This window comes from Osmerus mordax, chromosome 25, assembly GCF_038355195.1.
Source record: "Osmerus mordax isolate fOsmMor3 chromosome 25, fOsmMor3.pri, whole genome shotgun sequence".
In the NCBI taxonomy this organism is placed as follows: Eukaryota; Metazoa; Chordata; class Actinopteri; order Osmeriformes; family Osmeridae; genus Osmerus; species Osmerus mordax.
In genome coordinates, this window is record NC_090074.1 from 5,745,289 (window position 1) to 5,771,942 (window position 26,654).

The window sequence follows — 26,654 nt, forward strand, 5'->3', positions numbered from 1 at the left end:
AGATAACTTCTGACTGGCACAGAACGAAGCAATAGGGTCGTGTGGGATCCCCCTCCCCCCTTTTGCCTTCATGCCCCCTCCCTGTCTAGACAGAGACAGGTGTGTGTGCGCTCGCTCTTGTCTGACGTCTAGACTTAAAAAATCCATCCAAATCTGATATTAATGTGTTAATAATATCACCAAAACAAACGAAGGGCAACAGCACGAATTTCCAAAATGTATCCCTCATCATTCACATTTTCAAGTGGAACTGCAGTTTGCATGAGAACTGTATAGGCTACGAAAAATTCAATGGGTCAAATGAACCTTCTTGGTTCAGGTCAATAAAGTTTGATTCATCGCCATAATGTGTGTTAGATTATAGTAACTGTACAGAATGGAATTCTTTCGGTTTAGCTTCAAACAAATCGCACAACCCGAAAATCCTGTCAGTGTGTCGCGCTAAACAAACGCCATTTCTCATGGTGAACAAGTACAGTAGGCCGGATCATGTCTGGGGTGTTCAGTTGATTACGCGCGCCATCTGCTGGATATTTAACATGGATCTTTATTGCAGGTTCAAGGGAGGACACTGTGTCCCCGTCACCTACATTAATCGGCCGTATTTGATATTCAGCATTAAACCAGTTTGATATGATTGTGAACTGTAGCCTATCCAAACGCATTATTATTATTTATCTCAGGTTTTATATTTCAAAGCATTATTCGGACCCATTCGTTTGACAGCGGTCCAACATCAACAAGTAGCCTACCGCGGTTTCGTTCGCATGGACCCATAGGCCTCGGCAGGGTGAAGAAAGCCTATGCTCCCATGCACTGGCTCTTTTCCATGTCTAAGCGCCTTCCTGCAAGGACTTCACAAAATGTCTTGTTTATAGTTGGCAGGGGAAACATCAACATCACACTTCAATCTCATAGTGTATTCGATTGGCGTTGTTACAGTGGCTGGGTTGAAAAATGAGGCTATATAGTAGGCCTACAGTACTGTATGCAACGGTAAAATAACGTTATTGGACTACAAGTAGTTGAAAGACCAAACTGCGAACACATTAGGCATAATCAACCCCGCAATGTTTCATTTTGCATTTACGTTAATACATTTATTTGTCATCATCTAGATTAATGGAATGAATAGAGTATTTGACTCTGACTTGAAGTCGAAGGTAATTGCAATCTTTTTTAACTTCCTAAAGAGACTTTATAAAACGTCCTGTTTACAGTTGCTGTGGAAACGACAACACCACACCCACACATCGGGTATTCTTTTGTTGTTAATACGGTGGAACGCATCCGTATAGCCTGTTTTTTTTAGGCGACAGAAGAGCGAAGAAACACAATTCTTCTCAGCATTAAGGTCTGTGTTAAATTGAGGACTGTCTTTTACCTGTCACAATATCCCAAAGTTTGTGAAGTCTTAAATGTATTGTTCTGAATGGGCCAGTTTCCTACCAGTAACGTAGACTAGGCATGTGCTTTATTTAATTTTACACGGACATGTGAGTGTGCAGTCAAATGGTCCATTTTCTAGCTGGGCTATTTTCACATCATTTTACGTCATGGGGACTTTAACCGATGCGTTCAGCCCATAGGCCTAAAAAAGAAAGAAAAAGCCCATGGGCCTGAAGTGAGCAAGCATCTGCATAGGCTACTGTATTTCAACCCTTCCTTTCCCCCACCCAGATGGCCAACTCTGACATCACAGACAAAGTACTCATAACAGAGTCTGCAGATCCTTCCTCACGTCTTGCCCCTTCTTATGTGGACCCTTATGAACGCTCTGTAAGATACATGGAAAGTCATAACATTTTACAGATTTTCCAGGTAAGACTTGTTGTGGTTACTACGAAACTGTCCTTTTTGCCATTTCGTATTTGAGATATGATATTGTTGTTGCACTGTGTTGAAACAAAGATAGTTAATAACTAATACTTACACTACTGATACAAATACTATACTTGGATACTTGATCAAAAGGAATAAATGTAAGTGTAAGAGAACAATCTTAGTGATCCCATTTAAGGATCACACAGGGTCATCAAATGTTTCCAGATTACCTTCTGGAACCTGACTTGCAGTCATTTGTAAGCAGGTTGTGCAAAACAAATTAATTTCAGCAAGACCCAGTAATAATTCAGTTTAATACATACAGTTACATACAATGAAGTTACTTAATCATCATGTTTGTCTTTGTTTCTCACAGGAGATAACAGAGAACCTGGTTTTTGACAGGCCAGAAGATCCTCTCCAGTTTATGTTAGAGCAGGTGACCCAGTAACACCTCAAGTTTTGAGACAATATCTTCATATAGATTCTATTAGACTGTTGCACAACTTGTCCACGCTTTTGGTGACAGGGTACCACTTCAGTCATTGTCCACATTAATTAGAATTCTTTAACATGTATTTTTTTTGTCTTTATTGATCATGACAAAAAAGGATTGATTGCTTTAATATTCTATGTAACATTTTCAGCAGCAAAGCAAAAGGATTAAACTATAAGTGGTGCAATAATATTCTTGTCTCCTCAGGTGCAGATGAAAATCCAGATGAGAGAGGAAACGAGGAATAAAACTGAGTAGAAAATAGGCGTTCCACTCCATACCTCTGAAGATGAAAACCATCAGTTATGTGTAAACTCTAAATCAAGACACTTAGTTCAGTGGTAACTACTCAGATACTTGTACCTTGGGTTTTTGTTTTTATTGTCAAAGGGTCAGGTTTAGCCTTACTGAAAAGGTTTGATAAGCACTGCCTTAACCGTGTAGATACAAAACCACAGGGTCCAGTTTTTATTGAAGATTTTTATTTTTTTAAATAGTCTTTGTGAATAATGTTAAAATGGCTTCACTGCTGGCTGTATGTATTAGTATGGGAAACACAATTCAAAAGGGGTTTGTTGAGAGCGGACTATGAAGCCAACAATAGGTCAATAATGCCAATGAAATCCAAATGTCTGACAGTTTGAGTCTCTTTTTTGCAGCAATGTGGGTTTGTCTTGCAGCTCAATAAACACTGCAAACTGACAAAACAGGTTTTCACAATATCATATTTCTTTAACGAAACCCTGGTGCTTCTGATCCTTTGCACTTCATTTGCTCAATGAGGTTACACAAAGAGCGGGTTTCTGAGAAAGGTATGTGCCCGTTCATTTGTTTAAGCTTTATCACATCTATTTAATATTTCTATTAAGTTAATCAATTGTCAAGAAGGCCTAAATGGTCAATATTAACACTGTAAATTTGACTGATGTTGGTAACTCAGTATGTGCCTGAACTCTTCTTAGTTTCTGATTGTGTTTCCAAAAGAATATTCAAATCTTTCCTGTGTCACCAACCCTGTGACCTACAAAGAATTACTTCTGCATTTCACAAAAATGTAGTATATTTGTATTAGCTGAAAGAAGATTCAATTGATAATACAGTATACTGATGACATAGTGTTTATATCGTTCTGTTTCCATAGTAGCTTCCATCAACATTCTTTAAGATGCCCTCTCTGTCTGCTAGATAACAATCTTTTAATCTGCATGAGCAGAATGTGGTGCCGTGTTGTTAGATAAGAGTGTTTTCAATATTTGATTTAGGTTGTTTTAAAAGTATTTTTTTTTACTAGCCTGTAACCAACTCCTGACATTTGAATGTTTTAACTGAACCCTCCTGTCCCAAAATCATATTCAGAACATGACATCAAACATGAATGTAAGTACATTTACATTTAGTCATTTAGCAGACGCTCTTATCCAGAGCGACTTACAGTAAGTACAGGGACATTCCCCCGAGGCAAGTAGGCTGAAGTGCCTTGCCCAAGGACACAACGTCATTTGGCACAGCCGGGAATCGAACTGGCTACCTTCAGATTACTAGCCCGATTTCTTAACCGCTCAGCCACCTGACTCCTTGTCCTTACAAGTACTTGTATATGGCCTCCTATGTCGCTTCGTAAAATGATCCCAAAAATTGAGATTTGGTGAATAAAACTTTTTTATTTTCAGTGTAGCTGTTCCTAAAATGTAACGCCTATTGTCTGATACAAGATAATACTGAAAGCAGCGGTGCCAGGCCCTGTGAGGCCCAACCATATCAGAAAGGTGAAGGTGAGAGATTAGACTAAACCCAGATCCTAGATGATTCATTTCAATTACTGTATGTTTGGATTATATGGATTTTGAAAAATATGTAACTCAAAGATTTTTTCAGTCTGGAAATCGGCTTGTCTTTTTCAAGTCAAGTCATTTTTATTTATCCCACTAGGGGAAATTTGTTTGTAGATGTGTATTAAAACACATTCAATCCATCATAAATACTACATAAACAGCACACTTGACACCACACAGAGACAACAACAAAATACAATACAATAGAGTAAAGTACAAGGATCACTACATAAACAGCATACCTGACACCACACAGAGAAAACAACACAATACAGTACAGTACAGTACAGCACAAGGATCACTTCCTGTTGAAACCCAGAAATGAGTTCCGTAAATGAATACTTAGTGCCATTCATTTATGCAAATGTAACCTCCCAATAGCAAAACTTACAAAAGAGTCCCCAAAAAGTCCACTTTTTGCTCTGTGGGTGGAAACTCAATACCTTCTTCCTGAAGGCAAGAGCTCAAATTCCCCCTTCAGGGGATGGTCAGTACAAGCCAATATGGCCTGGGTCTTCCTTACGACCTGCCTAACATAAAGCTCAGAGAGCTGAACTTGGTTTACCCCAATTACTTTACTGGCCACTCTGACAAGCCGATCAAGCCTGTTCTTAATAGCCAGATTCAGATTCACAAACCACACCACAACACAAAAGGTCAGCATCGACTCAATAAAAGTTCTAAAAAAACATTTCAGTTCACACTTTTCCAGTTGTGACATTGTGCATAATTTCATATTTGTATTAAAAGATTTTGCTGAGTTATGACATATATTGAACCCTGAGTCATGGTGACCCATGTTAGTATTTATTAAGTCATAGGAGGGTCCAATTTGCTTTTCGAAATGCAAACAAATCTTTTTCCTATGATATGCATAGATATTACATTATAATATGCCAAACAAATTGCACTTTAAGGCATCTATTCAATTCTAGAAATTCAAGGAACAGTCATGACCCCTGATGTTGATACAAAGGACGTCTGTTTAAGAGGCTTGCTCGTGGGCGGGAACTTTGGTAAGCATGTTATGAGTATCTACAAGAATATAGGTAGGACCTGAAATCCCTTATGTTCTGTCTCAACACGTCTCTGTCCTCTGTTTGCAGTGCTGTGGATTGGCGCTCATGGCCATGTGTATTTTCTTCATAACGGACCATGATAGACTATACATCCTGGTGTTTGTTACAGGAAATGACAGCATCTGGAGGGGGGCCTGGATAGGCCTCTTCACTGGGTTTGCCCTTTTCTGCACGTCCTTATTCGGAATGTATGCCATTGTCGGGTCCAACAGACACCAACTACTGGCTGTTGGGAGTTGCTGTTGTCATGGTGTTGTTCATAACCTCATGAGTCGGATTGTATGGTTTTATAAGTGTCTGTCGGTTCATTGTGGAAGGTTATAGCCTTATTATTCATATATGAGTTGAGTGATGTACTGTACATGCCAGAAACATAATTAAAATATGTTATTTTCAAATGAACCCTCCTCTAGTACCTCATCCTGATGATAATTATATACGCATTTGAGGTGGCTTCAACTGTCACTGCTGCAACTCACAAGGACTGGGTAAACCAAGATGTTTATTGATTAAAATGTATTTAAAAAAAAAAATATATATATATATATATAAAAAGTTAATTAAAGACAAAATCAGATTCAGGGCACTCAGTGACAAGCAGCACTCTCTAAACCTTTCCATCGTTATCATCTACTATGTCCTTAGTTCATCCTAAATCTCTTCCTGAAGCAAATGCTGCAAAATTACAGCAAACCATTACCAGAGGATCTTCCCAGTCCTCAGGACCAGATCTATGTTATCAATGGAATAACAGACACTTGGAACCGCATATTGACTGAGGTAACTCCTTCTGGATATAGTATTCCTGTTCTTGCCAAATATCTACCAGTTTGCTATACCAAGTAGGGATAAATGGACCGACAATTCAAACTGTAGGAGACCATGGATTAACAGTGACATATTCTTGACAAAGCTACCCAGTAAGTGGAATGTAATGTAGTGAGGGAAAGGCTACAAGGTGCATTTTAGAATTAGGGAGTTGTTACCATCTACTTTGACCTAGACTCACAGCTCTCATAGAGCAGCTTGGAGCAAACACATTTTGTTCCATTTGTGGCAGTTGTGGGGCTCGGGGGTTGTGAAGTTTTTTGCATAGAAAAATGCCTGAAATCCCACAACAAGAATGCTTTGCTTAGAGTCTAAGTGCTGTGGAGTGTATGGGCCAGAAGACTGGGTTAAGTATGACTCATCATTCAGAGAGCAGAACACAGACACTGAATACCCCTGGCCCAGACTTTGCTGCCTGCAGGATGCCAAGGGAGCCATCAGCCATGTGGAGGGCTGCAAAATTGGGGTCAAACCCTTCCTTTATGTACAGGTAATCCTAATAGTTTTGTTTGTTTGTGTTGAAATGTCTCGTTCAAATATGAATGTAAAAACAAAATACAACACATAAAAGCCCCCTGAAACTCTTATATTTCCATTAAGGTTGTTATGACTTTGTTGCTGGTCCTTTGATCCAACATAGTTTTGGAGTCTTTTGGTTTGGATTTGCCATATTGTGCTTCACGGTGAGTACATGTAGGATGCACTCTGTATGACTTATCAACTTCCTGACGAAGGAAATGTGTGTCTTTAATTCACTATGAATGTGCCATTTAAGACAAATTTAAAGTTGAAAGACTTCAGACTGCAGTTCTTACATTAAAGTGTCCTTGCTACAGTGTGGGATAATTATAATGTGTAATTATAGTACCAGTCATTGAATCACTCCGCCCTTTAGGTGGTTGTTGTTAGGCTCTCTCCTGTATACTGTACAGTATATGTGAAAAGGTCTTTGGCACTCAATATTTTTTACATGAATATTGTCTTATATTTATATTTTTTTGTCTTCTGCGTTTGTGTGGTAGTATAAAAGTGCAATGTGGAAAGCACCCTTCCTTAGTCTTTTCATGTCCTCATTTAATATTTGTTGTATTTGTGCTTAAGACTTTTGCACAGTACTGTATATATATAGGATATATACTGCATATACACAGTATAATGACCTCCCCAAAAAATCCCAAACAGAAATAGCTTCATGGGGAATTGCCTAAATATGTCCCTTTTTTGGTTTCTCTCCAGTTCTTTGTGATGCTAGGAGTGATTGTCCGATATACTCAGTTGGATTATTGAAGAGGACCACCGACACGAATTTGGTGAGGGTTTGTTATATATATTTTAGTGAGGGTTTGTTATATATATTTTGCTGAAATACAAACATATTATGTGAGTGGAGATAGTCACGGAAAACCTCTCAGACGCAATTTTAATATTTAGATTTTACAGTGAATTGACATATATACTGTATTGTGTCCAGTTGTCTTCATAAAAAATCATACATGTTACATTGCTTGATGTGTCTGCGAGCCATCCATTGTATCACTGTGCTAATACTGCACTGTCTTGAGTACTATCCAATGTCAACATGGATTTTTACCCTCACAAATGTCTCATGATTTTACTTCATTATAATTCCACAGTGTCTCTATACATACACATCATGGTGTTTACAACAAAGCAACACCAACTGAATCTTATGATAATTCTGTGATCTAGCCAAACAGTACTATCAAAATTCACAAAACTTCACAAAACAAAACCATGGTTGGGAACAACAGAACAGTATATAAAGTCTGGCAATGTGGCTTATAATAACTTTCAGGGAAGTTTACACTAAAGAGACTGCAGTGACAAGAGGGTCAATGGTTAACTACTATCTATGCAGTAGATAAATACAGGCTAGATAAATACTATTAGTATCCATAACATAATAAAAACTGAGATATTACCCTTCTTAATTTGTTGACACCACACCAAGCTGACAATTCTTTAGGAATATAGTTCCAATAACTAATGTCAGTATCTCCACATTGTGCAAAGTAAAAAATCACAATGTGAAAATAGGATCTTAAATGTATAAATAGTAACCAATTAGCAAGTACTGAGGACACATTAGGTTAAGCAAATCAATTTAAAAGTGGTTGTCTGCATGACCTGGGTAAACATACAAAACAACATGCAAACTTGGCTTTGTTAGAACACTTTATGGATTTCTGAAATACTTCATGGCTTTAGATATTTAATAAATTCAAGTGTGTTAATAAGATATCAATTAATTTGACTCTTTTCTCTGAGCTAAATGGCACTACTGATATTTACAGTTCATAATCTAAGTAGAAAAATTGACGAACACTTCACATTCCTCTTTGACATCATGAGGCAGTTGATAAGAATTATCTTATACTTTCTTGGATAAGTTCCTTACTGTATAACAAGCCCCTACATGGAGGATCATAAAAATTGTCAACATTTGAACAATTTCCCAAAATAGTTGGACAAGAGACTTATGTAAAACTGCAGCACATTTCAAATCTTGCAAGAGTACATTTCCACATGTCCAAAACATTGAAAGATTTGATACCAAGGTTCTAATTAGAAACTATAATTTTTGTACTGAATGAGGGGATTCACTCAATCTGTCTGTGGCTTCTGTTGTCAAATATCATGGACCTTCTCTGAGGCTGGTAGAAGCAACTGGTTGAAGTCTCCAGCCTCTGGCCACTTTTGGGCATTGTCATTTTGCTCCTCAAGGTCACTCCCTCAGGAGTCCTAATATTATCTGTCAACTCTTTAGAAAAGACTTCGAGGGTTAATGTTTCAGTTGGGCTCTTGATAGGTGAGAGGACAACCTTGCCTTCATCCCCCAAGGTTGGGTAGTCCATAATGGGGAAAGGTGGACTGAACAGGATCAGACTTTGGGGTCTCTGACGACTCCTGAAGGATGACCTCTGCAGGAGATTGGGTCTGTCAGGTTTCGGCAGATCAACAAAAGGCTCAAAATGAGTGGGCCGCTTCCTCCTCAGCACTGTCACATCTGAAGTTGTCGTGGTTTTACAAGCCTCTGTCGCTTTGTCTGTTATCATGGGCTGCCTTTGGGATTTGGGTGCAGGCTCCTCATTTTCCAGCTCCTCCTTTACTTTTCGAATGGGCTGGAACAGAGGTACAGTTTCGACGTTCTCCACCAGAGTTTTCGTGACCTCCTTCCCCTGCCCCTTGGCTCCGTTAGAGCTTTTGTCATGCCTGGAGTGAGGTATGTGGCTGTACTGCACCTTGGGAGGGATGACAGGCACAGCTTTGGCCTGGCACGTCTTGATCATAAACGCCGTCCTGACGGACGACACGCTAACGGGGGCCGAGTTACGTCGGAGAGGGGCCAGGCGGTTGTTCAGAAACAACTCCAGCTCCAAGGACATGCCGGTGGGCTTAGGCCCGGAGGCGCTCCCTGCCCCTAGCTGCGTTGAGGAAAACTCAAAGGAATTACGGTTCTGTTGATTGGAAATGTCTCTGATGCACCGATGTCCCAGGTCTAGATTGAGGGAATATGGTCTATGTTTGGAAAATCCTTTTTCCTCCGTCCTCTCTATGCGAGGTGCCTCTGAGTGAGACGTCTGCCTGTGAAACCTCTGAGAGGACAAGGTGGTGTTCTTTGTCCTGCCTGCGCAGCCGGGACCTTTGTGTGGACGTGTGTCATCGGCGGTTTTGGAAGATGTGGGCTGTTGATGTAAGCAGTTGGTCTCAGTTTTGCCACCGTTTGTTTGAGAGATGTGGCCTGCCAACAGATCAGCGCCCCAAGCTGGGCCGGATCTGTTGACGTCTTTGTCGGGAGAGGAAAGAGGTGCAGAGTCTCCTTCTTTGGGCTGTGTTCGTTCTCCAACTGGAAAAGGGGGTGACACCTCGAGTTTCTCAAACAATTCCTTGAGGGTAGGGGAGTGGAGAGGGCTTGTGACCCAGTGTTTGTTGGAGCTGAAGTCTTCCCAGGGCTCCACCAACTCCAGCTCCTCTACTCGTCCCCCACGTCCGTCCTCTTCCTCCTGAGCTGCTAGCTGCAAAGTGTGAGGTCTCTCCGGACAAAGAGACAGCCTCTCAACCCCTCCGACGAGCTCAGCAGGCGTGACCAATTTCTCGACTTTGCGGACAGCCTTTTTGATCTCGTCATCAGTTGTATGTTTCCCCGATGCCCCTTGACCTTTTTTTGCCACAGGTATGGAAATGTCTAAGATGTTCCCTGACGGCGGGGGGATTGTGACCGGGTTTTGAAGAGCAAGAAGTACGTTTGTCTCTGTGTGAGGAGGAAGCTGGAGCCATGATGTCATTTTGAAGGAACTATCTGTGTCCATCCTTTGAGACATATGTGACAGTTTGTTTTCTGGTTTATAGATGACGTGGGGAGAGTGAGGCAGAGGATCTTTTGTATCCTCACTGACAATGAAATCAAAGTCTTTGTCAAATGAAGTCAGCGTATCTGAGGGGTACTTGTTTCCTGAGTGTTCTCCTGTCATAGCAGCAAAATGGTCCATCCGTTGAGGCTTTGCACACATAAAAGGCTGTCCCTTATACAACAAAGAGTGATTTGGAAGGCTGCTCCTCCTTTTTGATTGTAAACCCAGCTTTGGTTTAACATCTTGACATATGGTTTTTGTGGAGCACAATACTGGTTCCTCTTCCAGTAGATCAAACTCAGGCTCAGTGATTTTAAGCTCAAGATGAAGGTCAGACCACTGTTCTTTTCTCCCAAGTGAAGATCTGTTGTCCTGAAATATGGTACGAAAACAGCATTGTAAGACATTGTTGAAACTGAAACGTTTTCACATCTGTGGTACAGCTTTGAACAAATTTAAGGAATTAATATACCAGTTGAGTCTGAATTTTTGTCTCAAGGTATGGTGCAAGTCGGTCGTCCAGTTGTTTTCCAGGTGATTGTTGTATTTGTTTATCTCCAATGGTGGAGATGATGGTCTGGTTGGTCGATGACTGAAAGCCTTCCAGGGTGGAAGGTTGTTCGGTCAAGGTTGTTTTCTCTCCTTCGCAGACTGAGTCTGAAACAGAAATATCTGTAATGAGTATCTAAACATTCTAGAAAACAGTGGTCTAACGACGCACACACTGGGTCAACATGCCAAAGACTGGGAGTTCAGTATCTGACAAGCACACACTCGTGCCTCAAAAACGTAGAAGTGAAAAAAGAAATATGCAATACCCTCAGACACACTTGTTGACATTGGATCCTCTTTGCTCTTCTTCCCTGCTGGCCTGTCCTCCATTTCCAGAGGTGAGCCACAACTGTTGCTCCTGTACATGCTGGGTTGGTTCCCTACCCTGCTTTCACCCAAGGTACTCTCTCTGCAAGCAGAGCCCCCGTTGCCGTCGCTCAGCTCAGACTGGCTGTACTCCCTGCTGGGCTTCAGAGCAGCTCCGGCTGGGGGTCTGTCTTTTCCTGGTGCCCTGCAGGGGGTGCTGTTGGAGCTGATGACGGCCGAGACCCGCAGAGGCACCGACACGGCGAAAGGCTCGGAGATGTTGAGAGCCTTGCGCTGGTGCCGAGGGGAAGACTCGAGAGGGAACAGGCTTCCCGGGAAGGAGGGCCGGGAGGAGCTGGAGTGGGAGGAGCCGGAGTAGAGCATCCTCCTGTTCTTCGGTGAGGTGGGCTGGCAGCTGCTGAGGTCGTCACCTTTGAAGACTTTGAGTTGCTCTGGTAGGGCTTTGGGCGGCGGCGCCGAGGTGCCCGGGGAGCCTCTCCTCTTCATGCTGGGGCTGCCGCCGCCCGTCGCCTTGCCTGATTCCGTCCGATCGCACTCCCACTTCTGGTCCTGCTCGTTGAGGTCGTAGAGCGTGTCAGACCCCAGGGTTCTGGATTTCATGGCGAATCCGTTGCCTCCTCCGGCCATGCTCATACTAGATTTTTCGTCCTCTGTGTTCGTAAGCAAATGCAAAGCAAAACAATATCATAGAGCAAATCCAACCGAGAGGTCGAGAAATGTTCTAGATACATTTGTTAGCAAAGTAGTATGAGATATGTGATATGCAGTATATGTATTGATATGTGTTTACATTTCTTTTGAAGGCATTTCATGCATCAATTCACCTGTTGGGAGTGAGCACAAGGAGTCCATACTTCTAGCTGGTCGAATAGTTGTTTTTTCTGTGGACAAAGGATGCCATAACTCATCAGAATCTAGAATACAGTCAAGAAGTGGTGTGAGAATGTCAATACATTAAATGTATATATTCTTTGTTTAATTCTTGTTCCGGCCTTTTCGTCAACCGCTGTGGTTGTGGCTCTCTCTGGATTGGTGTACTATGGCAGTGCATTACCTGATAGGTTCTGTTCTCTCATCAACACACTGCCATTGCGGTTCAGTTTGCCCTTGCTATCAGTCACAGACTTGCCCAGGTTGAATATGGATTTCCATTTCTTTGATTTTCCCGATAACTTCCGTCTACAAAGTGGAGATGAAGTGTACAAATAACTCCAAAAATCCAACATGACAAAACTAGGTTACGTACACTCGATACGTTGAAGCGATTTCATACAGAAAGAGGCCACAGAACAGGATGTGGGATGGGAATCGCTCTTACTTGCTATCGGACATGTCTAAGACCGTGTGGTAGAGGGTGGCAGTGCTCGTGTCGGGGAGGCTGTTCTCTCGCTGCCGTTCTCTGCGGGCTGGGTGGTTGGGGCTCAGAGAGCGAGCTTGGGCCTCCTCCAGGCTCATCAGTTTCATGGGTCCTCCTTGTCCACTGATAGGCAGCGTGGCATACTTCTCCCCACACACCACACTCTGGCCTGGAGAAACAAAAGCGTAACTCTGTCCTTCTTTGTTGTGTGTGTTTTTTTATTTTTACATCCAACCAGGTGAGCTCTACATTTACTTTTTGGAATATCGATTTTTTTCATACCTTCTTTTGGTTTCGTTTGGACAGCACCATTATTAAAGATTTGCTCTGTGTGATTGAGGATGAATTCAACCACTGACTGCTGGACCCGCACCTCCTGGAAAGCTATGTCCCCGTTACGGGACAAAACCTCTTTCGATCTGGAAAACACAGAACCCAAAGAAAACTGTAAATGCAAGTCACAAACATGGACGTGGTCTGTACCACTTTATACAAAGGTTGCAACTATACAGCTAAATATTATAGAAGAGAGTGATGCTATTACTTACCTGAGTAAATTTGGAGCCCAAACCAACGCCAGATTACGTGTGTGCATGTTAGTCTGAGGGCTGAGGGTGGCCAGGTGAGCAAGGTGCTTGGTAAGATATTCCAGAGTCCTGAGGAAAACAAAGAAAATATATGGACTATAAATCTCATTTATGGAATATATATATTCGCTGACTATTTCCAAGCAGCGGAAGAACAAGTCAAAAAGTACATTTGTCAACGCTGGGAGGACTTAAAATGTACCTAAAGTGAGGGACAGGGAGTTCTTTGATGACACCCTGAATATGTTGCAGCTTCTCATGATCCCCTTGGACTAAAGCGGCATCCTGCAGGACCCAAGTCAGACGTTGCATTTACATTTAGTCATTTAGCAGACGCTTTTATCCAAAGCGACTTACAAGAAAGAGCAAAAGGTGCATCGGTCAATGATCATAAACAACGAGATAGCCCCCAAAACAATGTGTGTAGCCAAAACATGAAGCATACATTTTGAAAATCAAATAAAAGCCAATGGGTAGAACCAGAAGAGCATGCAGTTAAACAAATTACAATTATTACATTAGCAGTGCTTAAGGTGCGAATGAACATGACTTTCTTTAAATCAGCGGTGTTCAACCCTGGTCCTCAGGGGCCACTGTCCTGGATGTTTTTCAATGTTTCCCTGCTCCAGCACACCTGATTCAAATGAATGGGTTGTTATCAAGGTCTGTGATAGCCTGTGTGCTGGAGCAGGGAAACATCGAAAACACACAGGACAGTGGACCTTGAGGACCGAGTCTGAACACCCCCTGCTTTAAACGATGCACAGAAAACATGAGCTTTCTGATTTACCGAAGAGTTGGAATCTCTATGAGCAACGGAAATGTTCTTGAAACGTCTGCATATTCAGCAATACTTACAGTGAATTGTTTGTACAGCTCATGCGTGAGCAGGGGGTTGGGCAGCTCCCTGAAGTACAGCTTGCATAAAGAGCCCACACAGTGAATATCCTGAAGGTAAACTTCCTTCGTAAGGTCAGGGCATGACTCTGTGCAGAATTCCTGCCTGTGGGTATGCCACATTCCCACACACAGATACACACACACACACACACACACAAAGACACACATTTATGCACACACAAACATATTTGTCAGGATGTTTTATAGATTTACGTGATGGTTAAATTCTTGTTTTCTGACTGGTTTTATTAATATACTGTGAAACAAACAACATGGAAAGAATGTAGTCACTTGTGCAGAGTAATGTTCTATCTAAACACAATCGTTTGCAAACATTAGCCTCCTTGGTAACATTTTATAACACAATATGAAGCATTTAAATAACACAAAACTACTAATTTGTTAAGAATGAGTTAAGAGTATGTTATGTTAAATTCAATACATATCTGTTTGTAAATATTATAATGATGATGTATTCCTCCATTCTGAAGGGTATATACAATCTGGTACTATGTTAAACTAATGAAATCAATTACCTGAGTCTTTGGATGTTTGAGGTGACACCTGAAAGTCTGTATATCCCATCCACAACCCCATGCTTCTCAATAAACTCTGCACACGTCTTCAGAACCTGTGGAACTACATAAAAATACAAGATGTGAAACGTTGTTTAGCCATTGTAAAGCTGTGTCATGACCAAGGGGGAATTTTTTTAAATATATTTTAAGAACAATAAATGTCACAACATAGTGTTGTTATTCATTAAAGTTCTGCATCAATAACTTAATTAACTACTGTAATTAACTGAGGTTGTTCACATTTATGACATCACAGGAAGTCCAGGGTGTCCTCTCAATAAATACAAAGGGTAGCAGGGTTGCAAAGCTACTAGCTCAAAACTGGGTCTCAGAGGGATACTGCAGTAGAAACACTGTAGTTTTACATAATAAAGCTCTACAGGGGTTACCAAACTGAGTGCCTTTCTCCACTGATAAATTAAACAAGAGTTATGAAAATCTGTACTAGATTTTTAAGAGAAGGCAGTGGTTTGCCTTGTGTTACTGTACTGTAATTGAAAAGTCTGAATTGATTAATAACGCACTGTTGTCACAATGTCAAAGATGACAATGCCATCTAAAGTTCAGTGAGTGAGAGAACATACACCGCTTGGATATTTTGTGTTGTATGCAGCAGAAAAATGTCTGCTGCTGACGCAAAGGGAAGTGTGATTAACAACATGAAAAGCTTCATTCCCCGTAACATTATATGAAGTGTGCAGGATGAAAAACAAACTGAAGGTGACTTGGATCATGATTCAGTAAATAATAACAATCCCAAATCCCAAAGAAAGCACACACCCATTGTGTTTCACACACTATAAATGATACCCTTCTGTTTTTTTTTTCTTTTATCACACTTGTTTAACTCTATCTCTGTTTTCTATTCCAAAGGGCTGCTGAGTCTCAGGAAGGTGGAATTTGACAGGAAGTTAAAAATGGTTTGTTTGTTTCAGAGGAAGGCTGACACACCCAGTCTTTGCAGCTGGTATTACTTGCAACACTTCCTCTAATAGAAAATGGCTTTTGAAATGTTACCACCCAAGGGTTCCACTGCTGATGCTGTCTGAACTACAGTAGTCCTTGACAGGTCATTACTATTCTTAAAAAAGATATCAATTGAATTAAAATAACTTCATCAAAACTCCCTATCTCATATTTCTTCATATTCCCAAACAAAAAGGGCATTGTAAATCCCGCCACTACTATACAAAATACAATATCCAAAGATGACAACTCTCATGGACGTATTGTATCATTAAGATGTATGAGATTCTTAACTGTCCATTAGCTTCCAGAGGTTCTTTCAGAAGTGGTGACTAGAACAAATGACCAGTAGACTTATAAGTGATACATAGGTCCCCGTGAAGCAAACTATGCTCAACGACAATGGCTTGTTTTCAAACACAATGACAATGTACGGAGGGGAAGGTATTCCTCTCAATCATAATTCTGAACAGTATGCATGCTCTTACGTAACACACAACAGCATAATGCATGTTACTTTGTCATTTGTTATAAAGCAGTCAGTACAGATGGCTATTATGACAAAGTATGCCCATCCCAAAATGGGTAAGACACACCCCTGACATACTGCACTAAAATACCCTATAGAAAACAATTAAAACCCTTTTTTAAGGATGAGCTGTGTGGCTCTAAATTTGCAAACCCAGCTTTGCTTCAAGCACTGTGGCTGTATGAAAGGGAGTTTGTTCTCTTACATGAGGCTTGCTAAAGGGTACACATTGAACTCTTTCAGTGGCACAGCCGTGGTCAAAATGGTGGGTAGTTTGAAACAGAATTCAAGCCACTGAGTGTTTGCCTGGAATGAAGATTTTTGTGAGCCCCCAAAAAAGACTTGTGTTGAATTGAATTGCTAGAAATTTTACTTCAACGGTTTATGTTAACAATAGTAATTACAGTGGTCTCTTAGTTGTGCTGCCAAAAGTGTCTCCAAAATCATGCTCAAAGTATGACTACAAAATATGATCACTATGAAGACAACATTCAGTTTCCCACCTCTAAGAGCAGCACTGCACACCCTGAGAGCAGAGAGCACTGGGCACAGGCAGGGGAAATTACCCCCAAAAAAGGAACCACACCCTGGGTCACATATCACCCTTTCCTTAAACTCAGTGGAATCATGGATTATTTAAATAGATCAAATACAAAGGACCAAAAAAGTTAACCTGGTTTAACCATTGGATATACCTGGTGAAATTAAAATTGCTTTGAGTTCTATGGTCGTCCGGCCAGATATTTATAAAACATTTAAGCCAGTAAAGGGTAGTTATTAGTTAGTCACATTTGACAAGGTTTTATACATCCAATGGACATAACTACAGTGCATGTGTGTATTGGACAATTAGTGTGTCTACCAACTGGGTTACTTTCCTGTGTATTAATGGCAGCATTAGCACAAGCTGACATTTCTCCATATCAGCTGGACAGCCGTACACACTGAAGACAGTATAAACATTGAAGGTTTACCATCCTGTCCTGAGCTCTGTAGATGTTCTATGAGGTTGCAGCCAAATGCGTTGTCACTTCCTTTCTTTTTGGACCGCTGCTTGGCTCCTTTATTCTTCATCTGGATCCAGTTAGTCGTCCAGTTCAGAACAAACAAATCCAAAAATACACAACCATTGACGTGAGAGATCCTGCAAAAGGGATCAAATGTAGGCAGAATGTCAAACACATTCAAACCAAAATGTCCAAAGGCCCCAAAGTGGACTTATCCACTCACATCTTGACCAAAACGTTGGGTGAGGGTGAGAAGTTCCTGACCAAAGCATAAAGTTGACGTCACTTTTTTGTTACGACTTTTGGTCCTTTAGATATTCAAAGCTGTCACGAAAAACGGTGACAGAATGTTCCATTGCATTGGTGAGATAGCTGGAAATGTAGATTAGCAATGGTAGTCCAGTGAGTGATTTATCTCATGAAGATTTGCAGAAACAGCATCAGAATTAGTTGGTTTCCTGTTTTCCGTTTTTTTCCCTCCACCCCAGTCTCCCTGTTCATTTTTTCTCTTATTCTCCCGTCCAAACAATCTCTGTCCTCTTCCCTTTCAGTATAGGAGGAAACTTCTCAATTGAGGCAAAGGAATACTGTCCTCGTCAGATTTCCAGCTTTGTTTTTCAATTTTTCCCTGTTTTGAAGGTCATGGTAGTTGTGTCAGTAGCATGGCATGGAGGTTTAAAATGTCAGGACTTTGGAAAGGGGAGGGAAGTGAGGAGTCAGGGGAGGGGAATAGCGGATTGCTGTTACTCTCTGCTGTAGAGATTACTGACTCTTTTTTCCACTTTTTTTTTTCTTGCCCTGGTCCTAACAGGAAATCTGCTCTCTGCCTTCCTGAATGCTCCCAAAGTACACAATTTCCTGTACAGAGAGCCTTGTTTGGAAAACAAAAACAGACGGGCTCTGAAGAGAGAAGGAGGAGGGGGTCAGAGTGAAATGAAGGCTGGAAGGGCACAGATGTGAACGGGGGTGGAGACACATGGTTCTTATTACCAACTGCTAAGCAGTTTCATCTTTTTCTCCCTCTGAACTCAAATCATTGCCTGTCTCGGATCAAATGAATGAATGTGAATAAAACACTGACCGGAAAGAGCACGTTATTCTAAAGTCCGCGTTTAACTGTGACATCCATTTTGTGAGGAGACTCTCCTTACTCCACACGGCATTAGCATTATAGGAGTTGTCTGTGATGTACAACACACAGTTTGGGTATAAACCAGAGGCCCTCCTTGTTCAAACAAAAAATCAGTTTACAGTGGAGCACCATATGAATTCACAAGCACATGATGTTTATCTGGACTCAGCCAGGGTCAAACTTGGGTGTCAGCACACTTGGTTTCTAAACATCTAGCTCTTCAGACCAAAACGTACACGGTACTTGAGCACACATTACTTTGAGAACATAGCGTATTTGTCCTCTCATAAAATCTGAACTGCGATTAAACTTGCCAATTGTACTTTTGAAATCAGGTCACATATTGGATTGTGTTGAAAAAGGAAAGCTTGAAAGGCCAGTTGTTTTTGGCTAAAAGTAGGCCTCAAAAGAGGCCTTGGGCATGATTCCAGACCCGCTGAGCTATTGATCTTTCTCATCCATTCTTATGCAGGGAATCTTCTTTCTGTAATGTTAAAAGACAGCCTCCTAACTGTAAGTATGAGCATGGCAATAGATTTAGGAACCCTTCTTCTAAGCTCTGCTTGGCTTATAATGATTAGTTCCATAACCTACATTATATCCAGGAATAGAATGACAATTTTTAAATGTCAAGTTACCATTCAGTGCCCTGACCATTATGGCCTTCAGCGAACAAAGCCCTCTTTCTGTACCACAGGAGGAAGGGATGACATCATATTGTTCAAACAAAGCCTCGGACATCACACTCCTTCCCGCCCTTCGGGTCCTTCCACGAGACTAAACTAGTGAAACTAGTGCTCTTCAAGTCAAGCCACACTTTCATCAAAATAATTGTAAAAATAAATAAATAAGGAAATCCAATAATGAAATGACAAAAATGAATCAAGTAATGAAAACCACAGCAACATATTACAATAAAATACCCATAATGACACTTAAATATAGGAAATATCTTCAGGACATGGAGCATAGAAAGTTAAGACTTCTGTCCAACTGCTTGTCAAATGGCTTGTATACAAAAAACCTTCTCAAGCTTAACTAGAAATTGATATTTTATTACCCTTTGAAAATCATAGCCTCCGATGCTATTATAATTTGTTTTGAATATTCACAATAAGTTATGAGATTCAAAATGTGAAATAAATGTAAAAACATTCAGAAGTAAAAGCCCCCCACTAGATGGCAGTCAAAAACAGTCAACATGGCATCCCTTCATTATGTCAATACTTCTATTACTAAATCATTAAGGTAAATCAAATTAATAACAATACCCCATTTGAAAGGCTATAATACACATACACATTACTCTCTGAAACGTGACATATGAAACATATGACTTTATAGTATGCAAATACCATATATGTCTAACCTAGATCTATGGTACTCTACTCAGTCAAAGCAAATCAATTACATTCACTCAAAAGGAGCATCACATTAAAAGGGACAATTTGTCTCTTTAAAATAATTGACAAACTAGGCCAGTTGGCATTAAGAATAGCTGAAAGGCTGAAATGTACATTTATTCTCAAAGAAGAATTTTCATGGATACTACAGTACCTAATAGTTTTGCCTTGTTGAGATTTTGCTGCTTTTTCATTATAAGAAGCATGTGTTTTAAGTAGTGCTTTAAGTATTGCTAAGGCAACTTTTATATAACTTGATACCAATTATCAGTTGAAAAAGACCACCCAACACCTTTTGCAAGTAGATTAAGGCAACATAGATACAGTATATAAAAAAAAAAAACTATAATGATGAGCTCAAAGTTTTTTCAATCTAGATGTTAAGTTGATTCGTTCACACTGCATGGATGTTGCAAAGATATCCGGAAGATTAAAATATGTAATTGAAACCTAATACCACCAGTATTTATGTTGCTGTGACACCCCTCACAGAAAACATACTACAAACCATATTTCTGAAGTATTACAAAACAATCAGGCTTTGTTATAATTAGCTTCAACATTCAACCAAACTTCTAATAATATTTTTATCAAGACAAATTAAATATATGTTAAAATAAATAAAAGGTTCCCTTAGGTCAAAATGCAAATGCAGTTTGTCTAGTTCCTAATTTTGAATAAAAAGTGCATACAGGTTCATGAATCCTTGATAATAACATGTGTTAAGATCCATAAATGAAATGATTGGAAATGAAAAACTCTATAGTACAATTAGAAAAAACCTTTAGGTCCCATGAGTTTCAACATTCTGTAGGGGTTTTAAAAGAGACCAAACAACCAAAACCATTCCTGGCCTACAATTCCTATAGTAGGTCAGCATCTTAGAGTAGAACCTGTGGTTTTCCTATGTCCACGGTAACATTAATATAAAGAGGTGGTCTTTCCACTTTCAGCATCTTGTAGGAACAAGTGTTCAGGCCATCTTTCTTCCAAACTTGAGATGTCCGTCCCAGTAAACGCATTCTGTGAATGACACGACATTTCTCTTAAACTGTTCATGCACTGTAAACAACAAGGGAACGAGATAACTAATGGCATCACTGAAAGAAATGTCATGTTTCGTGGTTGCCGCCACATCCACTGACCTGTCTTTATTGATTTCGTTGCCATTGTCTCTTTTATGAAACACCATGGTGTAGCGCGCTATGTCTGCATGAGGTCTCACGATCTTCATTTTCTGAAGCTCCACTCTGGAAAAGTTAAACACATTTGTTGAGACGGACAGAACCAACGTGAAAATGTTTGTTATGGTTGATACGTTGATGTTGCAAAGACGAGTCTCCGTCCTTTGTTTCTTTGGTTTGTTGGCTGATAGGCATCCCTGGCTGTGCTAAGGAGCTCTTCATATGATATAAACATTGTGGTTCCACAGACAGAGTTAGCTGTTTAATTTCTAGAACTTTTTCAAGGTATGCTGGTTCTGTAGTATCTTGAAAAAAAACGATTGCCAAAAACAACAGGACCTCATTGGCTAGAATCCAGACCCTCCCTACGAGTGAAGAAATCCTGTTTCACCCTGGAATGTAAACAATCTGGCATTGTATGCAGTTATACAGTACTGTCAAAGTACTACAAATCTTACTTAGCATTTTTTGTTGCAGTTTAAACTGATCAACTCCATGCAACAGCTCCCGACCAATCAGCAGGTCGTCCGACTTCCATTTAAACCCCACCCGTCTTCTGTTTGTCAGCTGACTGATTCTGCATTTGTGCTGTTGGATCATGGACCACCAACTATGGACGTGGTGGTATTTCTGATCTTCCCATGCATGAACTGTTCATTTTAACGTGTCTTTTTACTGACTCACAGTGACAGTGTTGTCATTGCTCATTTGGTTGTGGGGTTTATACATTTACATTTAGTCATTTAGCAGACGCTCTTATCCAGAGCGACTTACAGTACAGTAAGTACAGGGACATTCCCCCGAAGCAAGTAGGGTGAAGTGCCTTGCCCAAGGACACAACGTCATTTGGTCGGCACAGCTGGGAATCGAACCAGCAACCTTCTGATTACAAGCCCGATTCCATAACCGCTCAGCCACCTGACTCCCATTATACGTGACAACAATCTGTGTGTGTGAACCCCCTCCCCACTCTGTGCCATCTCTGTGCCATAGGGAGTCAGGTGGCTGAGCGGTTAGGGAGTCGGGATAGTAATCTGAAGGTTACCGGTTTGATTCCCAGCTCTGCCAATGACATTGTGTCCTTGGGCAAGGCACTTCACCCTACTTACCTCGGGGGGAATGTCCCTGTACTTACTGCAAGTCGCTCTGGATAAGAGCGTCTGCTAAATGACTAAATGTATCATCGTTAGCACGCCTACCACTACGGTGGCAAACAAAGACAACAGAAAAGAAGGAATGCTTCATGTGAGAGGTGTTAGGATTGGTCGAATTGCACAGTGCACTGCCGGCATTACCTTATGCGAAGGTCATCGTCCTCCCCGCCCCAACCCCAGTAGGTGTTTGAGAATCCGTTCACTCTATAGAACTGCTCCTTAGTCATGGCAGTCACCCCTCCAAAGTATCCCTTGTACCGCAATCTGCAGAGTCCAAAAGAATGTTGTGCTTTACAACCACTTCTCGGGGCATTCAAAAGCGTGACTGAATCGAGGGAGAAAACCTGGTGCAATAGTTGTCGTGGATTTCATCATGTAATAATCTGAAACCATTCCGTGTTTCATCAGGCATTTGAAAAATAAGTGAAGTAGTTATGCATGAGCATTGCAATGAATGTTTGATGTAGCCCCAATATTAGATAATAAGTTGCCAGCTCTGAAACTTACTTGTACCCTGTGGCATTCCTGCCAACCACAAGATGTTTTGGCTGCTGGTCACATTTGTACAAATTGAAGTCGTTCTCTGGAACCAGATCCACATCGTGGAAAACGAAGCAGTCCCAATCGTGATCCTTGAGAGCTTCCAAGTATCCAACATTCAGAAGCTTGGCCCTGTTGAACGTCACATCTCCAGCCTGTGACAAACAGCTTACATTTAGCTTTTGTACATCCATACTCTGTGCATGGGACTTGACCATATGAAGACATTCCAGTTGTTTATTTTATCCATATTGTGCAGAATTGAGGATGCTCAAATTATTTCATCCAGTTACAGTCTATTTGAACGCATCACTGGGTAACCGCTTATACATTATTCCACACGGGGGATAGCTGGGGAGGATACCTGATGGATGACGTAGATGCCGTAATGCAGCTGCTGTCTTTGGAGGAATGGGTGGAGGTGGTGGAGGAGGTAGAGGAGGTGCTTCTCGCGGTTGCGGTGGGGGATGAGGATAGCCACGCTCTGCAGGGCATTGCAGCCAGGTGGTTGATACTGGCCAGCTGCCACTGCTTCGTTCTCCCTCTCCACTTCCTTGAGTGTTAGGGTGGCCTCGAAAGAAAGCTTCAGGGCTCCCTCTAAGCAGAGAGAGATGCAATGAAGTGACTGCATACAGCCAATTTAGCTGCTTAAGCCCCAATACTCGACTTGTACACTTGAATAGTATCCAAATATACTGTAGGCCAGGGTTCTCCAACCCTGGTCCTCGAGGGCCGCTGTCCTGCATGTTTTAGATGTTTCCCTGCTCCAACACACCTGATTCAAATGAACGGTCATTACCCGGCTTCCACCGAGCTTGATAACAACCCATTTATTTGAAACAGGTGTGCTGGAGCAGGGGAACATCTAAAACATGCAGGACAGCGGCCCTCGAGGACCAGGGTTGGAGAACCCTGATGTAGGCCCTAATAAACTTGAGGTTTATGGGCAAACACACTCCCTCAGCAACAAATGGGTTATTGTTAGGAAATACTGCATGTCAGCTACAGTACATACAAATTGTTAAATGTTTCCTTTCATGAAAAGAACAGACATCAAGGCCCCGTTGCATTGCATTGGAAGCACACCTAAATCATTATCGCCACCTTATAAAAAGGTATCCAAGTATATAATAAGGGTTTCTTTTTAAGTACACCACATACAGGAAAAACAGGCAGCCTACAATGCCGGATACTTACTGAGAAGTGGCGATTTTGGCGGACAGTCCTCTTTTGGTGGGGAGGAGTCAGGGAAAGGATCGGAGAACACTTGGATTGCTTTTTCCGAGTTCTGTTCTATTCTCAGGACGTCTGCTTCGCTTTTAGTCTGTGATGAGCCCGGGGGGTCCTGGATAGCCTTCACAGTTTCCCCAGCAAATGTTGCAATCCACACCAACACCGAAAGTGAGAGCAGCAACAGTAGCACATATTTGCCCCTCCGTAGGAACTTGGACACAGAAGTACACATCCTCATTGTAACTCGATTGTATAGGTATTGAGCTCCAAGTCTTTTACCTATGACATTTCTTTCCCTAAAGCCACTCAGTGTACCAATGACTGAGGAGAAGGAATGTGGTCCGTCGTGGAGCAATCATCCCAAGCTGATAAAACATGTTTGATACGTTTTTCAACAATGGTCATTGCTGCTCTAAAACAGAAGTGGCTTTAAGGCATTTAAGATCTAGACCTAGCCGGACAGTTCCGGAACTTCTTCCAGGTGAATAGAAAAGTGACTTAAGAGGTTGATTACTCCAAGTTCTGCAGACACCTGTAAATGAACATACTGAGACGTAAATGACATTGTACTGTATCATTACAGCATAGACACAACATTGAATACAGCCCAAAGTCCCTTATCCTGGCTGTGCACGGATACGTTAAATTCTGCACACACACTCCACAGTCCCTCCTTTTAAACAAATGAATAAAAACTTGTTTGACCCTAATTTAGCCTCATCCCTCTGTAAACTTCAGCTTATAGAGTAACTGTAATGTGTACACCTACCTCTGTGTGCTACGTGGCCAGTTGTAGGCTAGCAAACCGTTTCACACGTTGTACTTATTGACAATACAGTAGGGCCCTGGCCTTTTCCCAAACAAAGTTAAGGAAAATGCTAACTAACCTTTTACAGTGTCTCTGAAACGTGTATTTGTATGCATAGTTAAACCTTCAACAGTAACGGCAACACTCCGCTGAACTATAGAGTATGAGATCAATTCCACATTTACCTACCATACCTATTGAATTAATTCTACTTCGTTAGCTCTTAACTTAACGCTATTTTATTCAGATTGCCATTTTAGTACAATTTCGTTGCAGAAAGATGTAGTTTCGAGTTTACCAATGCATGTAGGCCACCTAGCTAGCTCAAGTTACAAAAAAAATAGGTCGGAACAATCTGTTATTCAGCAAGCTATCTAGATCTAGCTCCAGCTTTAATGGCAGAACGACAAACAGCTTCATAGAAACAGCTTATTTCTACGTTATATGCAAGTAAAGTAAACATATAAACAATTGCCTCTTGATATACAGTTAGAGCTAGCTTTCTACAGTTTTAGTCTGAAAAAATCTAGTTGGCTACTGACTGTCCTGGAGGTTTGGGGTTGACAGACTTGCTATAAGCTAGCCTGACGGACATGCTTACAGTCGCTCATTCCTGCTGTGACTAAAACCTCATGTAGCCTACTTTAAGTACCCAGAAGTAGTTTCTGCCTGTAAAAGATTAAGATATGAACGTTACGTTACCTTTCTACAGTTTTCTGCTCCATGCTTTACTTCCGCAAACACTGCTACGTTCTCACTACAGCGTGTTTCTACGGGTGTCTTTCTGCACAGGGTAGGCGTGCTCTAAATGTTTGTGCCACGCACTGATAGGCTACTGTGCAAGAATTTGGAATCATCTGGTCTGCATGTATGCCTCATGTATATGTGCGAATGTCGGCAAAGCATTCAAAAGTTGAGCTTTTATGTATCAAAAGCGCATTTTATTGCTTTGAAACGCACCACAGATAACACAAATTGGCAATAGTGAGAATGTGGCTTAGTGCAGTGGTAGTAGGCTAAGTGAGACATGTTTTTTTTTCATAATAAAGGCTACTAAACAAAAGTCACAACACACATGAAACGAGAAAGAACAACACCCATATCGGTAACATTGAACGTAAAAGTAGGTTTAAACAACACTGAAGCAGGAGTCTGCATTTATTTTTTATAATTAAAGCGTTTATATTCGAATTTATTTGAGTAGACAACTTTGGTGTAGTCGGTACGCTTGTTTGGATTCACTTCAGTCTGACTCTTTGTTGATTTACCGTTTCCTATATTAGCGATCTACAAACCATGTTTTTCCACGTTTAAATTGGTTTAGTGAGGTGTGTTTTGGTTTAACGCTCATCTGTCCCTATGTAGCAAATCAGAACACATCTACCGCAAAGTAGGTGTCGCACCATTGAATACCATAGGCTGTAGCAGATTGTAGCAGCTGATGTTATGAATCCGCGAAAACAGGTGTCAAAATAAACATACTTTCAATAATAAACATAATCTACTCTAGATAACAGCTGAAAGTAAATAAACTAAACACGAATGCACTCTGAGCTGATCAGAACTCTAAAACAAAATCATACAATGGGCAAGTGTGCCAATTAATTAAAGAATCCTTACAAAATAATATTTAAATCTCGTCTTACTTTCTTAGTATTTTTGCTTTCAGTCTCCCTATGTTCTTTTTTTTCTCTTTCATATCCAATTAAAATATACGTACAAATTTTCAGCACACATTTGCTAGAAAAACAATTGCTAGATATATAATGGAACAGACAGCGCATAACAATCAACTATCATGTAACTGCAAATGTAACAAGTTCTACAAACAATTATTTAGTTTATGTAAAACAAATTACATAAGCCTTGAGCCTACCATGATCATAGCCATATTTTAAATACATGATTTTCGAGCAACATACATTTGTCTGCAATGTATGTATTTAATTTTAAAATGATCTGATA

The 26,654-nt window shown here is 40.8% G+C and overlaps 4 protein-coding genes across 8 annotated transcripts; 2 read left to right on the plus strand and 2 right to left on the minus strand.

Annotated features, from left to right (window-relative positions):
* Positions 1-1,284: 1,284 nt before the first annotated feature.
* On the plus strand, positions 1,285-2,959 carry tex55 (testis expressed 55). Its single transcript, XM_067229303.1, has 4 exons — positions 1,285-1,354; positions 1,681-1,821; positions 2,201-2,263; positions 2,528-2,959. The coding sequence occupies exons 2-4, from the start codon at positions 1,681-1,683 to the stop codon at positions 2,576-2,578; spliced, it is 255 nt and encodes an 84-aa protein (XP_067085404.1). The 5' UTR covers positions 1,285-1,354; the 3' UTR covers positions 2,579-2,959.
* Positions 2,960-3,069: 110 nt separating this feature from the next.
* On the plus strand, positions 3,070-7,562 carry LOC136933533 (uroplakin-1b-like). Of its 5 annotated transcripts, none has more exons than XR_010874811.1 (9): positions 3,070-3,132; positions 3,991-4,092; positions 5,088-5,176; positions 5,259-5,459; positions 5,645-5,719; positions 5,877-6,011; positions 6,370-6,549; positions 6,660-6,742; positions 7,296-7,562. XR_010874811.1 is itself a non-coding variant. In XM_067228965.1 (9 exons), the coding sequence occupies exons 3-9, from the start codon at positions 5,105-5,107 to the stop codon at positions 7,344-7,346; spliced, it is 798 nt and encodes a 265-aa protein (XP_067085066.1). In that variant the 5' UTR covers positions 3,070-3,132; positions 3,991-4,092; positions 5,088-5,104; the 3' UTR covers positions 7,347-7,562. The 5 variants fall into 5 exon arrangements, 1 of the variants encoding a protein (XP_067085066.1); XR_010874812.1 differs by having other exon boundaries at positions 3,991-4,086; XM_067228965.1 differs by having other exon boundaries at positions 6,370-6,547; positions 6,657-6,742.
* On the minus strand, positions 7,462-17,871 carry arhgap31 (Rho GTPase activating protein 31). The gene is made up of 12 exons (XM_067228963.1): positions 17,203-17,871; positions 14,692-14,794; positions 14,114-14,258; positions 13,458-13,540; positions 13,217-13,324; positions 12,951-13,087; positions 12,630-12,837; positions 12,366-12,490; positions 12,136-12,192; positions 11,251-11,961; positions 10,905-11,089; positions 7,462-10,804 (listed from the first exon to the last, which is right to left on the minus strand). Exons 1-12 carry the CDS (start codon positions 17,300-17,302, stop codon positions 8,681-8,683), a joined length of 4,086 nt encoding a protein of 1,361 aa, XP_067085064.1. The 5' UTR covers positions 17,303-17,871; the 3' UTR covers positions 7,462-8,680.
* A 1,536-nt stretch (positions 17,872-19,407) lies between these two features.
* b4galt4 (UDP-Gal:betaGlcNAc beta 1,4- galactosyltransferase, polypeptide 4) lies at positions 19,408-25,443 on the minus strand. The gene is made up of 7 exons (XM_067228962.1): positions 25,392-25,443; positions 23,846-24,413; positions 23,013-23,245; positions 22,616-22,803; positions 22,250-22,372; positions 20,916-21,020; positions 19,408-20,793 (listed from the first exon to the last, which is right to left on the minus strand). The coding sequence occupies exons 2-7, from the start codon at positions 24,117-24,119 to the stop codon at positions 20,652-20,654; spliced, it is 1,065 nt and encodes a 354-aa protein (XP_067085063.1). The 5' UTR covers positions 24,120-24,413; positions 25,392-25,443; the 3' UTR covers positions 19,408-20,651.
* Positions 25,444-26,654: the final 1,211 nt, after the last annotated feature.